At 40.1% G+C, this 16,894-nt stretch overlaps 1 protein-coding gene across 1 annotated transcript in view; it reads right to left on the reverse strand.

Moving 5' to 3' along the window:
- Positions 1-16,894, reverse strand: part of NT5C2 (5'-nucleotidase, cytosolic II) — a 41,229-nt gene that overhangs the window by 18,978 nt on the left and 5,357 nt on the right. Inside the window, exon 2 of the mRNA XM_010000093.1 lies at positions 10,725-10,798. Within this exon, the coding sequence (XP_009998395.1) occupies positions 10,725-10,798 (74 nt within the window). The remainder of the gene's footprint in view (positions 1-10,724; positions 10,799-16,894) is intronic.

A 16,894-nucleotide genomic window follows, 5' to 3' on the forward strand; every position in this document is an offset into this window, starting at 1 on the left:
GAGAGTCTCTAGGGAATTGAAACACCTCAGTCTACACACACTGGTTTGGCTGGCAGATGAAACTTGATCGATCAGCTTTTGACTTTCAGGTGTTCAGATAAGATCAGTATTTCTCAAACTAGAGGTGATGACCTCCTCCAAAGGGTTGCAAAAAGCTTTAACAAACACTCAACCTTTAGAAATTTTACCCACTATCTGGGTTCTCCAGAGGTCACACAAAGAGGGATAAGCCAAAAGGTAGGCAGATAATGCAAGGGTTTAGCCCTTGAAGGGGTTTAGCCTCCTGAAGCACAGGAAATGCAGCCCAATAACTTTGTGTTAAGTCTTGAAGAAATGAAAGTAAAGTAACTAGAAACAGGTTGTTTCAGTTGCTGCTTATTCTCCAGTGAATAAGGCATGCAAATCAGGCAGTTAGGAACACACATGGACAGGTAGGTAGCTCCTATCCAGATTTATGTATATTTCAGGCAAAACATGCATAATTAAAGCTTGTGCAAATACATTTCTGAAATTACACAAACCTGACTTAAAGAGCAGGATAAAAGCGCTGTTCATTTTAAATGTTGATCCATATTCTGAATTGCACCATAAATAAATAATGCAAGTATGTATTAGAAATAACATTTATATCAATATTGTACTGAGATAAAGTGCTTAGTTAAGGCCTTGAGCACCAAGAACCCCTTCTACAACCCCATCCCCTATAACAGTACAGGTATCTATGTATCCTGCCTCAACAATGTCTATGAAACAAAATCCTATACTAGTGTCCCGAAATACGACAGATCTAACCCCAGAGGTCTCCATTCTGTCAGCATCTTCTCTGCACATATCCCCAAGGCTGGGCATTTAGTGCCAGCTACCGCCAGAATGTCTGTGACAGTCACTCCCCCGTGCCCAACCAGGCTGCTGGTTTCACACAAGCACCAAATACTCGCTCCTTGGCATCCGACCTGCAACTCCAGCTGAAAATCCAGAGGGAAACAGTAAGTGGCCAGTCCTGGACTTAATTAAAAAATAAACCCCACTGAAGCAACAATGCAAATTAAACATACTAGTAAGTGTTGGGCAGGCATTTCACATACTACCCTAGTTTGAGGAAAGTTTGCCTCAGGTACAGGACCAGAGGATCCCCAGAAGCAAACAGGTAGTGAAGAATGATTTCTGAACTCTATATACTGACCCTGCTTTCAGGGTATCTGTTATCTTCATAGCCCCCTACAGAGAAATGCCAGTTTTTGTATACAATTAGAAAATAAGAGGATTTATGCTCTAGAATACTAATGACTTCAGCTTCTGTGTTACAGGGTCCTTTCTAACCAGGAGAGGTGTTGTCAGGCACCGTCACTGAAACATAACAAAAGGGAAACAGTAATGTTTCAAGCTATGCTGCTCTCTCTGTTAAAATAATTCATTACGTACACAGGAAGGAATCTGAAATGTCATGTTTAAGTTTCACACCTGGGTATTAGCTTCCCTTCAGTTTTGACAGCAGAGTCACAGTGCTGAGCTCTGACAGGAGTCCAGACTCACTCCTGCCTTGCACAGCCCAGCAGTGTGCTGCTGCCAGTTTGCACTGGAAATACAGCAGAGGATTTCCTTTTCCGTGAGAACTGGAAACCCTGCAGAGGTACCTGCACTGTGGAAGCCTTCATGCAAACTCATTCAGCTGGCTTGGCAATGTCAGGAGTGGGGGTAAGTACAAACCTCCAGGTCCTCTTGCCTTGCATTTCTTTCTAAAGACCCATCAAGTATCACCTGAACTTTGGCCACTGCAGACATATCAGAGAATCCTTGCCAGACAGGAGGGAAAACCAGACACTCCTGTTCACAGCCCTGGTTGTGTACAACACTGGTTTCAGCTCATCTCTGCATCTCTGCCTTGAATGCAAGGAAATGGAGCAGTGCACATTTCTGCTTGTGATGACCTGGGAGCTCAGTGCCTGTAAACAAACTGACGAAGCAGTAAACAGGCCTAATTGAAACCGCAAGAAATCCCAAACGAAACCCATGGGACAACTCATATGTTTTCAATGAGGAACCTGGTGAATCACTGACTTCCCATTTGTTTATGGACTTGGCTGAACTGTGACCATAAAGAATTTGTCTATGGTCAAAACAAGTTGAAAAACAGCTATGAACAGACCCTCGTCCTCTTGACCCTTGGGGTTTGATTTTAACCACTAGATAATAAATATAAATGCACTGTGTTATAAAAAGAAGAATTGTATTATTCCAGCTTCTATTTAAATTGAATTTTCATAGTACTACACAAAATAGTTAGCAGCAGTATGTTTCATTTCTTTCAATTCACTCTATTTTTCAATCTCAAATGAGAGTAAACTGCTGCCATATTGATAATGATTTTCATTTTCCCAAAGAAACCTTCTCAAATACAGAAGTGTTCTGCGCTATAAAACGAAGATGAGCCTTGAGCACACTTCAATATGTAATGTAACTTTTCTGTGTCGGTATCCAGAAATGATGTATTTGTAGTGATCAGAAACAAGACCTTGACAGAATCTCCAGGTGCCTCTCAGGATATTTTTGTATGCTTAACACACAAGCTGCTCTGCAGTGCATGAACAGCCAGATCTTGCACTAAGCCTCGTGGCCACAGATGTTTTTGACACTAAATCTGGTAACAGGAAGCAAAGCAAGAGTCACTAATGATCAGAGGGTTGAATCTTTTGGATCTGAGCTTCAGTGGTTCCCCAGCACCCTTTTCTGCCAATGCCAATGGTTCTGGGTGGAAAGTAGCAGACACCTACAGAGAAGTCCAAAGGCTCTGCAGTCCCCAGCTACAGCAGTGCCCATACAGCAGCTAAGCACCCACCCTGCAGCCTAAGAGCCATGGAAAATTCCTTACCTCTAATGCTCAAGCAAACATCTCCAAGTGCACAGCACAGCTTTCAGCTCTAAAACCTCTAACCTGGAACTGTATCAGCTCCTGTTCTCCCACTCTGCATGCTGAAAGGAGCTGTAAAGACAGGATTTGTTGCTGCTTCAAGGACTGAAACAGTGTTTTGTGTTCAGCTTGGCTCTGAATTGCTGCATCTACACTTCAGGTTGTTTTTAGGACTGCATTTCTACTTGTTTTAAAAACAAAGGTGTTGTCAAGTATCATCAGCTTTAACCCTTCCCAAAGCAGGCTTATTAGGCTCATTGGTAAATTCCAGATATTTTTAGCTTTCTGCTGCTGCACTGTGTTTGCCTTCAATGTAACAGAGATTTTGGCTGTTTGGATATGCCTCAGAGGCTGGCAAAACAGAGCTTAGTGTTGGAAAGATTTATGCTGCTGAATAAAAAACATGGCTTGAGGTAACAACAGCACTGAGGTCACATTTTGCATGTTGAGAGAAGCAATTCAGTCAAACTATATTTCAAGGAAACTTCAGTTTGTCTACTTTAATAGTTGGCATAACATTCCTTTGCACTGGAATAATATTTTAAAGATAACTACACAGTCACCTGTTCTTTTATGGGAACTTTTTATGATCCCCTGCCACAAGAGAATCTTTTCTTGTGCTTAACAAGTGGCCTTCACAATTCACCTCTCTTAGATACAGCTCACTGGGAGTCATAATACCATACTGGAAATATCCCTGCATTTCCATGGAAACAAACTACTGTGCCAAAACATGGGCTTAGTTCTTCAATGAAGACTCATGAACAGAGAAGAAATAGTTGCATGGGCTTCATGTTCAAACATAGTTTGTTAGCTTCTAGAAATAAGAATAAAATTACTTAAAGGTATAGTAGCCACTTATACACTATATTTAAGGCATTGTTCAGATGTATCAGTGTTCAGACAGATCCAGCTTCTTTCTCTCCATATTCACCTAAAGGAGTGAGCCTCAAAAACTACACATTTGTGTAACAGCATGCACCTGACTTTATACATAGCACAACTGCCCATGCTGCCAATAAGCCACATACACAAGTTTTTCTGTAGTGTGCTAAAATAAGGCATTCACAAAGCAATAGCACACATGTGATCTCAGAGTTAAAGCCTTCTGTGCTCTCAGCTTTTGGTTCCTCCTACAGAGTAAGCTGTTCCATCATCACAAGGGTATTTGCAACTTAATAGCACTTCTGTTGTGGTATTAAGATTACTAGATAAGGGGGGGTCTGTTAGAGTTTGGCAAAGACAAAAACTGCTCGTTGATATACCAACAGCCTGCTGACCCAGCCTGGTGTTATTCTCATGTTATTAAGAGCAAGACAACAGAATACAGCAGTTTTCAAAACTCTCCTTCCACTGTGAAGACTTGCTCTCTCAGCAGCTTCTGTCTAACACTGTTCTTCAAGAATCCACAGACAGCAGATTAGCAGTTTGTCAGCCGGTGATTTACTGGGACAGAGCAAGCAACACATGCTCTCTCCACTCCTCATTCCCAGTGCCAGCACGTGAGATCCCACAGCTCCAGACCTCGGTGTGGTCATTACACAGCTTTGAACGGTCAAACTACGAAGAGCAGCAACACAAGGGCGGCAGGGACAGTAGCCACTTGAGCACTGCACTGGTATTTGAAAAAGTATCCAGCTCAAAGCATGCTAGGAACAATTTAGCTTCTCCATCTGTCTCTAGCATTAAAACATTAATAGCTAAACTAGCCTTTGAAATCTGCAAAATCTGCACCTGTTAAACTGGAAACATGCAAATTTGAAAATGCAGACAGCAGATGTTCAATAGTCAAGGCATCTCTTTTTTTTTGCTAGGACAGTTTGAAGGCTACTGTTGTCACACCTACCAATTCCCTTCTCTAGCCAGCATACTATTTCTGTAGGACACAAAGAATTATATTATCCAAAGAACAGGGAAAGAAGCAAAACAGCTTAGTATCTCCCCAGAAGAGCTTCATAGCCTGTGGTTCTTACGTCATGATGAAACTGAAGACAAACCTCTGAACTAAGCAGGAGAGCCTTGTTCGAACATATGTATGGGTGTCCAGCACCAATAGACAGACAGTAACAGTATCTGAACAGGACAATAAATACTTCTTTGTAGTTGCTTATGTTACAAGCTCAGAAGCTTTTTTAAGTATTCAGTTCAATCTTTCACGTACAAAATTCCCACATTTATACTTTGTTTTTAATCTGTGAAATTCAGAATGTATTTATACAAGGTTCAAATTCATTAGTCCCATTTCTCAGTAGTGGAAACTGAAACAAAGAAAATGGATACAAGTCAGGTACAGTAAAAATCCTAGATCAATTGAAGACCCAGTTCTGAATTCAGCTGCCACCTTTTCTCCCAAATCACACGCAGCAACAAGCCAGTGCTACCTTCTGGTTGAGTGCATCTTCTCCACAGTCAACAAGTAAAAAATAAACCAAAACATTTCAAAGATAAGATGCGGGTATGAAAAACTTCTCTCTCCAAACTGCAAGGATGGCTTAGACATAAACGCCTGCTTGAGGAAGGGCCAAAATGTGCTTATGCATGCTGCACTTTGTGGTAAATTGAGAAAGACTAAAGCTGACTTCCCATGTCTTTTCCCATGTGGTAAGAGGGAAATGCTACAGCTGAAAGCATAAGCAATTTTGCAATAAAATCCTTGCAGTGCACCCATCTTGGCATGAAGTTGGCAATGTTTACAGGGCACAAGCCATATTCCAATCAATTGTATTAATTATATTTGCACACGATAAAAACAGTACTTTTCAAGCCTCATTTCCCCTTTTATATTGAAACAGTTTTCAGCAGCCAATTACAATTTTATTATTGATTTCTGGAGAATGTGGAAGCAACAGTGATTTAAGTACAGGAAAAGCACTCCAAATGAAAGCATCCTGCCTACAGATACTAAATCTTATCTATCGCAGAGACAGAAAATAAAACTTTCAACAAGGCCATAATTTCTGGAGCAGGAGGGTAGTCACAGAGGAATATTTTCAAGCACAATTGAGTTTGCAATTCTTACTAACTGCCTCTCCATTTGCAATGGCCCAGTGTGAAATTACAGCCAGTGTAAGAACCCCACTGCTTTAGCCCTGCTCCTGTCAAGGGACATCTATCCATCACCTCATTGTGCAACCTGTCCCATTTAAGATCTAGTAATGCCAAGGCCTCCTGCATTACTTGGATCCAGACCTACTAATGACAAGTGTAGCTCACATTGAGGAGGAAGCAGCCAAATAAAATCCCGTGTGAAACCAATCTCTCTCTGCTGCATTTCCAACAGGCCTCACCAACTCATAGTCTCAGGCAAGTATTGCAGTGCAGACTATCTGCTGACGTACCTTTATCTTTCTTCCTGCAGTTTGCAGTAAGCACAGAACAAGGAAGACTGAATATTTTGGATTGCATGAAACATTTTCCTTCACCAAAGCATGGGCTGTTTTGACAGTACCAGTAAAACAGGAAATCAGACCAGAATTGTTATTTACTACTGGTCTCCTAGCTAGTCAGGATGAATAAGCAGAGATGAATCATTCAGATAATAAAAGAAACTACTATTTAGCAAACAAAAATGTACTACAAAAAGACCCTCAAATCTCTCCAATTTAAGGATTTTAACAGGAATTTTTCCAAAGTTCTCAGTTCTGCACTAACAGCAAGCACAGCTATTTACAGGGATTTGCAGATCCACTGTTTTCCAAGGAGCCACGGAACCCTTGGGAATCAGCATGGGCCAGGCTCCCAGGCAGCAAGGTCAGCAGCAGAGAACGAAGGGCTGCTGGGGTGACGGCTGCACAACATCACAAAAACTTGTCTTAATCTCTGCTAACAGCAAGGGCTGAGACAGCAGATGACTCTTGCTTGCGTCAAACCCTCCACGATTTTAAGCAGCAACTATTTAACTATGCACACAAGCCACAGTCAAACCCTGCTCTTCCTCCCGCTCCTTCGACCTTCCTCCCAGAAACACCTAGCTTAAAAGAAACATTATTTTTTGTACTAAATGTGAGTCACTAACATAAGCAAACTGAACAGACTGAATCAGAAGGGGACTGTCAGTTTCATACACAACACACATTTCCGAGCCTTTGGCACTACTGTATCCAGCACATAAGCCTAGGGAGACTTGGGAGTTGCCATACACTTAAGAGATCTTATTCACTCAATGAGGATGCAACAGCAATCCTTGAGGGGAAAACAAGGAATCGAAAACCCATGAGAGTTAGCTTAATTTGCTTTCGTTTTATTTTGAGCTCCCAGCAGTCAAACCAAGACTAGTTGTAATCACAGTGGCTACAAATTCAGCAATTAATTGTCCATAATTTTTCAGAAGAGAAGGCTAAAATTTTCAGGCTCTTTTCTGCAAGACAAAAAGACTTTGCACAATCCACCCATTAGCAGTATTTCTCAAGCCTATGCAAGGAAAGAGATAAACACAATGAGAAAGAACAGAGATTATTAACAAGAATTCAAAGTTAAACCTAATTTTTACTTGAAAGCAAACAAAATTATTGTGGCAATGCTATACCAGGCAGCCTTGATTTTTTGCAATTCTAAGTTAAGTGGTCCTTTAATTTAAAAAGGCTAAGAAATACTACCATATAAAACAATGCATGAAATAATTGTTTAAGTGCAATGCAACATGATAGTATTAAAGCTGCTGTTGGCTGGAAAGCTGACATTCTCAGTCATGCTAGTAGCAGAACACATGATCACTGGAACATGGGTGTAATTGCTGTTATAATACAGTTCAGAATGGAAAGGTCACATCCCTACTCAAATTAGATTATTCTAGACAGAAAATGGTGTTACTGTAAGCAGGTTTGTGTCCTTAAACTGATAAATTATAAGAAGTTCTGAACTTCACAATAAGTCAAGTGATTCTGACTGGTCTGGTACTGAAGCATGTCCTAAGCAAGACTTTCTGTGCTATCAGTGGCTACTGATTAGGGAAGAAGGAAAGAAGAGTGACAGTGTGTTTTCTTTTACTGACACGACAGCCACCTCTTCACAAGACAGATAATTCAAGGTGTTCTAAAATAATAATTCTTCTTCTGAGATGTCAAAGTGTATGACTGTCAGATATGGGATGAATGTCACCAGTTTACTTCTGATTTGAATGTTCATAACAGAGAAAGAGGAAAGGATGTGACATACAATTTTTGGCAGGGTCAGTGGTTCTGACTGCCTTCAGTCATTGCATATGAAGATTGTGTTTGGGACATTTTGAAACAATTTTACAGAAAAGTGACTTAGCAATATCTGAAAGTACAAATGCAGAAAACTAGATGAGGAGCTTACGACACTGGAGATTCTTCCTTTCCTCTTCTTTGATCTATTTACATGTCTCGAATGGTCTCCAAAAGGCTTCAGCTCAGCATGCACCATCTGGTATGCATGCAGATACCATTTCCAGATGTCAAATTAGAGATAAACTAGTTTTTTACATTGTTTTTTCTTTTTTATTCTAGGCAGTAGCATATCCATATGAAAGACTGTGTAACAGATAATGTGCCCAGACAGAAAACACAGTAAGGCCTAATGAATGCACTACAATATATGAATGTAATACTTCACTTGCCCCACTTCTTCACTATAATTTCCAATTAATTAATCATAATCAGTATATTCTAACACTGCACTCTTTAAACCCCCTGTAATGAATAAGTAGTTTTTCTTGTATATGACAGTTATATATAGCAAATAATGGTCAGATAACAAAAGTCCATGAGGAGAAGAAAGGATGACTGAGGCAGAAGAAAACAAACAGGTGATTTTCTATGTTAATTTTCCAGTTGAGTGAAAAAAAGGGAAACAGTACTTACCAGGCACAATGCTTTTCATCTGCAAAAGGCTTTCCAACCTAATTACTTTCTCACAACTCCTTGTAAAATTATCTGCAACTATTATCTGTTGTACCACAGAAGAAGTCATAGGACAGCAGCTTTCTCCAGAGTGGTCCAGATTTCCAGTTTCCTGCTTGAACCACATTCTATTTCTTTTTTTTGCACCAGACCCCATCACTCAGCTCCCCTGAATGCACCAACTTTGCCTGTTTAACTGTAGCACTGTGATCTTCTAGCCTTGGGAACCCCAGGTTTCCATGTCCCTGGGTACTGCTTTAGGATGCTTGAAACATTCACATTTTTCCCTCTCATCAAACCATGCATCATTTTGTGGATAACAACACATTTTCTCTCTGTTTACAGGAACAAGCAGCACTTGAGTAAAATGAACAGTCAGAGATGTGAGGATAGTGCTGAAGCTTTCCTTCTGTCAGGATGAAAGTTAGTAACACACTTCACGCTCCATGCCAGCCCCACTGGGATCACCCAAGTCCTTGGAAAATGCCACCAGTTTGCAAAAGGCACAGAAGTTGTTTTTCTGTTACAGCAGTGAGACACACAGGTTTTTTTGTGTTTTTTTTTAAGCATTTGTTCCTGAACAACTGTTTTATGCTCCTTTAAGGCACAGCCACAAGGCTGTCTCAGCTGGGAAACACAAATTCCGAAAGCACGCGCCTGCAGTCCGATCCAGCACAGATGAACAACGATACACTTCATGACTTAAGAAGTGGCAGGAACTTTAAACAGATGTATAAATAAGGTGTTGAACAACCAAACATTTTATATATAACTACTGCCTCATGGATAACTGCTTAAAAGAACAAAAGCAAGTGATCTAAATATAAACTGCAATTACCAGCCATAGCCTTCAAAACTGCTCATTGCTGTACTGTGTTGAACCATGAGCACATGGAAACCTACCTGTCCTTTCCTTAACCACTGCCCCTAGCTCCTGTAACCCCCACACTGTCCCTATCCACATTACACATTTTTCATTCTTTCTCAGTAGACCCAGTAACTAGATGACCATAGTTAACATACAGCATTAACCTGTTATTGGGTGACCCTGACACTCTACCTCACATTTTCTCAGTTTATATTCACAACAATTCTAAATTGAACTATCAAGGTGATAGAAACTTTTTATCCACAACCTTGGAAGTGGTAATAAGCAGGTAGGATTGTATGTGACATCCTCTGTTACAGCCTGTGTGATATGATAATGTAGGGAAGTGGAAGCAGGCTTTTAATCTCTTCCTTCCTTAAAATATGTATCATAATGCAAGTCTGATTATGCAGAACACAGTAACTTTACCCCCCTTCATCAAAAGTCTCAGAGAACTTGTGTTGTCGAGTATTTGAAAGACAGAGAAGTCATGCAAAAAATTTTATGAAACTATGCGGTCTTATGCAACCTCTGAAAGCTTATCTGCCATAAAGAATGGGCAAAGCTTTCTAAATTAACTTGTTCAGCTGACACTAGACACTCCCCCTGCCTTGTCTCTTCTCAAAATCAGTCACTGATGTGGCAAACTGTGGAGTGGGAAACAGGAAGACCTATTAAAAAATTACCCTCCCGATACACAGGAGAATGTGTTGGCTAAAGATGCAGCCCTCCATCTGCACTAAGGATAAAACAAGTCACCTCATTATTCAAAGCCAAGCTTGCAGCAGGGGTATTAGCAAAATACAGTGGAATCTAAGGAAGCAATTAGACTTATTAAGCTTCAGTTTCCTTGACACCCATAATCACTTGAAACTGCACTGCAGCAACATGGCTTGTGACGAAATACAGCTTCCAGATAACAAATTCAAGGGAAACATCAAAAAGTGCAATGAATAGTGAACAATATATTTGCTAACAGAAGAAGCACCTGCTAACTGGAGTAGCCCAACTAGTAACTGGTTTTTGCTCAACAAGAGACAATACTTAAAACTAAGTCAATGACAAAAAACTTTAAAAAGATACTCACCAGCAAGTGTATAATCCATATCAAAACCAAAGCACTTTATTTTTTCCATGGCTAAGCTTCTGTTTACAAAGACCCTGCATAGAGAGAAGGAATAAAACCATCTGAATGCACATTTTCAAAATAATAACATTTTAGAACAAACACATTCTGCCAGCTGTCAGGATGTCTGGCTCTCTTAGGTCAAAATCAGAAAACACACCTGAAGACAGAGGCACGTTTCATTTTTTGCCAGGAGTTTTTCTGAAGCAAAGTCATGACTTTGCAGGGTTATCCTAATTATTGGTCTGCTGTCTAAAGACAGACACGCATGCATGCACACACACACACGGCTTTGCATGTGACCTGCAAAAATTCCTAAGAATAGAAGTGCAAAATCTCCTGAAGCAGAATCCAGAGCTCAAGTGAGAGGAAACTGGAAGCAGAAAAAGGGAAGCAATACAATTAAAACAAATTATTACAAAGAGGTAACAAGGAAAGGAAAAGAAAACAACATTCCTGTGATTAAACTCACAGCATTTGAGCCCTCTCTGGAACTGTATCTGGAAACTCAAAGCAAACCTAAACAGATCCACTTCAACACTTATACCAACATTTATAAAAGCTCTGAAAAACAGTGACTGAGATAAATCCACAAGAATATGGTATTTATGTTGTCTAATTTTTCATTTTTATTTATAACTCCCCTACAACTTCTAGACAAAATAGCTATTCTTAAAATTTCACTTTTAATGTTAATGCTTATTGCAATGAGAATCTAAGCTGAATACTTCCAGGCTCTTTTGGATGACAACACTTTAATACACCATATTCAATTTAGCTTAAGTAAATAACATGGTGAAGAAATAGGTCAGAGAATGCAACAAAAGCTTTTCTTGCCTTCTGTTCCAACTACTACAGTATCTAAGCTGCTTAAGTTTCCCCAGAATTTTAAACCATATAGCAGATCTCGAATTCAGCAGGGCTTCTCTCCACTGTCTGTCTCATCTGAACTCAGAACAAGAATCAGAACTCAGCTGCAGAATGGAAGCTGAACTTCACAACACCCCTCTCGGACAGAAATCCCATGTGCTGCTTGAGCTGTGATGCTGAGACAAAATCCTCCTGTATGAGAAAAGTCCCTGAGCTTTCACCCATACTCTGATTTCAATATGTGAAAAGTCTCCAAAGACTTAAAGAGTGCATTGCCCTCAGCAGAGTAATTATCCTCTTAAAAACTGAAACCAGCAGCACTGCCATGTAGGAGGAGTGGCACAGGGACAGCAACACAGCAATGGAGACGGCAAGTGCAAAACCACTTGTACGTTCTGAAAAGCTGAAAGAAACCACTGGGACATTCTCCACACAGGTTCTGGGCAGGTGGCTGACATAATGTGCCCATTTAACTGCCCGTAACAACTTGTCACAGCTTGGATTTTAACAGCAAACTGCTAACATCAAACTATCACACTTCTATGCAAGTCGTCTTACCTCATCTCTCACCGATGTGCTCCTTGCTTAGTTCGCAGCAGCCTGATTCATCTACTTGTCTGAATCATATTACACAATTCCTTTAAAGCTTCCCTAGTGCCGATGCAATTTTGCTTGGATCTGATTTGACTTCAGAAGATCATTATGTCTGAACCAAGCCTTAAAATACTGTATATCTTCTTGGACAGTGCTCTAGAAAACACATCTGTGGCTAATTTAACCAGTCACTGGATATCGTTGTTGTTCCACACAAATCCACTTGGAATACAGTTTCTCTGGCAATAGTATACTTTCCCCCTAACCTTGCACACTCTCTCTGGGAGTCACAGTTTCCTGGCAAAGTGCCTGCCTTTGACAATGGGGCTTGTCGCTAAGGGGCCTCGGAGGTTAAAGATGACGCTCTTTTCTGATAGATTTATGTATTACCTAAACAAGACAAAGTGATGGGGAAAAGACTGAAATTTGGTGAAGAAATGCCTTTTGGAAATCAAAGACGGGATTGTAAATTGCTAAAACTCATGCCTGAAATAGCTGGCTTTTGAGTAGGTGGAACAAATTATCCAAATCTGCAGTTTGAACCCATGTTTGTCTTTTACCATTGAGATAGCCCTGATTTACAAGAGGCCAACATGAAATGCTGTTTGGTACTAAACACAGTCTCATACTTTATATAATGAAGATTATAGCTTTCTGTCACTACTGATGCCAGGAAGCATTATTTATTCAAGCACACGATTTCTGATCTCATGTTTGTGCAAGTTGTTCCTGAAAGTGGAGAGCTTTAAGAAGTAATAACACACGTCTTGGAGACACTAGCAACATTTTTTTGTCCAAACTGCAGAGTCCAATTAATTTTGCTCTTGTCTTTAGGCTTGGCCCCTGGAGCACAGTTTTCCATCCTTCTGAAAAGGACAGGAATAGGAAGGGAAATTTACAGAAGCTCAGGAGAGTGTTTCAGAACTGCAACACTTGGGAACAGTTTCCCAAATGAGGACAAAAACAAGCACTAAAATGGAACTGAATGCGCCTATAAAAAGGGTAATACGACAGTGCCTGTGAAAGGCAAAAACAAGGGAGCTGTGACCCAAGAGATCTCTTCCAGTCCAGCCTGCCAATGTTTAGATGATGACGACACCAAACTGACCAAAAACGGTGGAAAGATCTCTAAGCCTCTGATATTTACTCATCACTTGCTCCCAGAGTATTTACAAACTGAACCCTGGAACTTCAAACAAACAAACAAACAAACAGTATAGGTTGATACTGAAGATCTGGAAAAGTTTACTAAAGGCAATGAAACAAACAAAATCAATTAAGCATATTTTTGTTCTGAAATAAGTCTTACAACTAAAACATTTAAATTACTATACCAGCCCCCTCTTGGTAACAGCTGGTGAAGATCCCTCTTTCTCCATCAACACGTAAATATTGCCTATGACCTAGAAAACAAGCATGACAGGCTCTAACTATGCCTCAACCATGTGCAGGATGTGGCAGATTTCAAAGCATCCTACCAACCGATCTGATGTGGTAATTACTTCACCCACCAATGCTGGAGTGAAACACAGCAAATATTTTTAAAAAAAAAAGCTAAAGATGGCTATTACACAATGTGTTCAGGAGAGGAAATGGGAACATTTTAACCATTTTAAACTTGGTTATGCCTTGGCAGATGAAACGGCAGACTAAACTGAGGCCAAAAAATCTGGAACCAATTTCACTTCTCTTGTGAAGGCCCAGCCAGGTACCAGGTTATTTTGTAGGCACTCTGGACCTCAACTTTATATCCTGATGAAGGAACACATCTCCCATACATGTTGCCTCTCTAGACACAAGGGTCTAAGTAGATACTTACAAGTATTTACTCCCAGAAGCTGACCAGCTTAATTCAGGGGGTTTACTCAAAGTAGTAAATATCTGCAGTACCCTAGAAACTAAAGATAAAAGTTGAGTTTAAATTGCCATAATAATCTCTAGGAAGAGCCAGATGCTTCTCAGATTCTGCAGATTTAGCCTATTTCAAAGCTCTGCTTAGATCCTAATTGAAGGTACACTCAGGCCTGATTTCAAGAATCCCAGTCAAATGTGTTTCTTGGCTACAAAAATGTAATGTCTCCACAGAAGACATATAGTATATGCCTTCTCTATACATATGGTATAGAGAAATGACAAGAGCTGACTTTAAAGACTATCAAGAAAACCAACTCTAAGAACCCAAACCACCTGAGAGAAAAGATCCTGTGGTTTCTAAAGGAAAGGAAGAGATGCCAAGTTTTTAACAGCTCATCTAGATAAACAAAAATCCAGGAGCTTCCACATTACAAACAACTGAGATAAAGTCAAAAAGAGAGGAAAACTAAAATCACTCAACATTTTTAGGCAAGGAAGTTTTAATCTAGAATAGTTTTTCCACTTGCCAGGATCAGAAGAAATCACACTTTCCCTTCACCTGATTTTGGTTTTTTCCATTCAGAAAATAATCCTTTTAACTAGGAACAGTAGAGTTAAAAATTAAGCTGATCTAAAAATTTAACAGTGCTGGCAGTAAGACAAATCAAACTGCAGGCACAGCATGAAGACACTCTCTCCATTCCTCATGCTGAGAGGCAAAGGCAGGTATTGCCTAAATCCAACTACCCACCCCACAACCTGTTTGCAACCAGAGCATCTCCTTAAACAGGACCTTGTCTTTCTCTAGCCTTCATCTTTCTTTCCTCATGAAAAAATAAGCATTATATTTCTGCTTTGAGGAATATCCCAGTGGAACTCACACTGTTTTGCACTCCCTGTGCAGTGTGGCTGGAGCAGTGCAAGGTGTTGATGCTTGACACCATATCCAGCCCCATGGGCTTCCTGAGCCAGCACATGGCACAGCTGGGAGTGGGGAGGCAGCAGTCTGGACTTTGGGTTGCTTAGCCTGGCACAGATCCACACATTTACAAAAATGGACTTGAGGAGCTGTTTATGGGAAACCACAAAGCACATTCCTCCCTAATGAGTTCTTTCTCAAAGACTAAACCCTGCAGCTTGGCCACAGTAGAAGGCTCTCAGTGATTACAGCATTTATTTTCTTTTTGAGCTCTACGAATTGGGCAGGGTTAAGAGGAAGATATGTTGCATTGCAAGGAAGAAGGAACTGCTGAGCATGCATAAAGGGAATCACAGAGCCCTGATATCCTCAACACTGCAATTCACAGTCCTTTTTATTTTTACAACTTAACTGATCTCGGTTTTGTTAACTGTTCTTGTCAATCAATTCCAAGGCAGGAACCTAAATCCCAACTATTCTCGAGTAGCACAGGAGAAGAGCGAATGCAGAGAGGGAAAAATATTTTTATTTGTGCAAAATCCCAGAAACATTCTGTGCCCTAGATGAAACTTGCATGTATAGTATTCTTGCAATATGACTGATAAAATAAACAAAATGCACAGAATTATGCAACTAAGAAGAAACCTGGCACTTGACTTACAACTCGTCAGAGCAAGAGAATGAAAATGAACAACGTGAAGTTTCTGGAACAGAGCTATTTCATAATGATTTTTCCAAATTTGTCTAGAAATACCTTACAGCAAGAAGCACTATTTGTCAGGAGAGTATGTTTCACAGGAAATTAAATAAATACAAAAAAACTTGCAACAGTGCCGAGTGCAACAGAAAATACAGTGAGACCTGGCTAAGCATGATCCATATGTGTGTTTAAAACAAAGGCTGTGGAGGACAGTTGGGCCAGCCACAAAACAGGGACCAACTAGTCAGAAGGCTCTGATTCCTGCTCCCTAAAAGTTTAGGCACTTTGGATAAACTTCACTTTATGGACAACTTCTGTTTTTTAATAAGCAAGAAGAGTTAAAAATAAACAAGAGCAAACTAAATCAACCAGCTTTTAATAGCCTCCCATAGCCAAGTTCCCCACCACCTCTAAAAAAGGCTAGTAATGAAAAAGAAATAAAAATAATAAAAGGCACTGCTGTTACGAAAACTGCATGTTCTCAGTATTGCCAGCTAGTCCCCAGGTGTTGCATAGCTGGAGATGACTTAGTACATGACATTACAGTTCTGGTTACCAGTGACTTCCACCAACAACTGTCAACTCTGACGAATCCCTCACTACCTTACTTACCTGGCGCAAATTATGTGAGCAACATTAAGAAGACACAAAGGCTATCAAAATGTTTTGCCTTGGTGCCTGTCTTAGAAGGGATAAGAAAGAAACTGTTTTAAACTACTAAAACCAATGTAATAATTCTCTTGCTGAGTCTTGCCTCTATAGGCAGGAAATGACCATTCCATATGTTATTATTTATCATATAATTTGAGGGGTGTGGGGGGTGTTGTTTTTTTGTTGTTGTTTGGGCTTTGGTGGGTTTTTTTACAATGTTCAGTTTTCAGAGTTCCATGTTATTCCTTCTCTAATATTTTGACAGGTCAGTGCATTTGTAAATATATTTAGAAACAGTGTTTTGGCTCCAGATGACTTTAGGCAGATGAAACAGTATCAGGGGAGACAGAAGAAGGGCATCAAAATTTCCTGGCCACTTCTAGTAACATTTCTAACATAGTGCCCTGCAATTTCAGAAGACTAACCATCCTTGCACAATTGCAGTGAAATACAACTGGAAAATCGGGTTACAACTGGAACTTTTAAGTCTGATGAGGCTGTATCCCAAAACACAACTATGAGCAGTTCCCTCTAAAATTCAGC

Source organism: Chaetura pelagica, unplaced genomic scaffold (genome assembly GCF_000747805.2).
Source record: "Chaetura pelagica isolate M959 unplaced genomic scaffold, ChaPel_1.0 scaffold436, whole genome shotgun sequence".
NCBI classification, from domain to species: Eukaryota; Metazoa; Chordata; class Aves; order Apodiformes; family Apodidae; genus Chaetura; species Chaetura pelagica.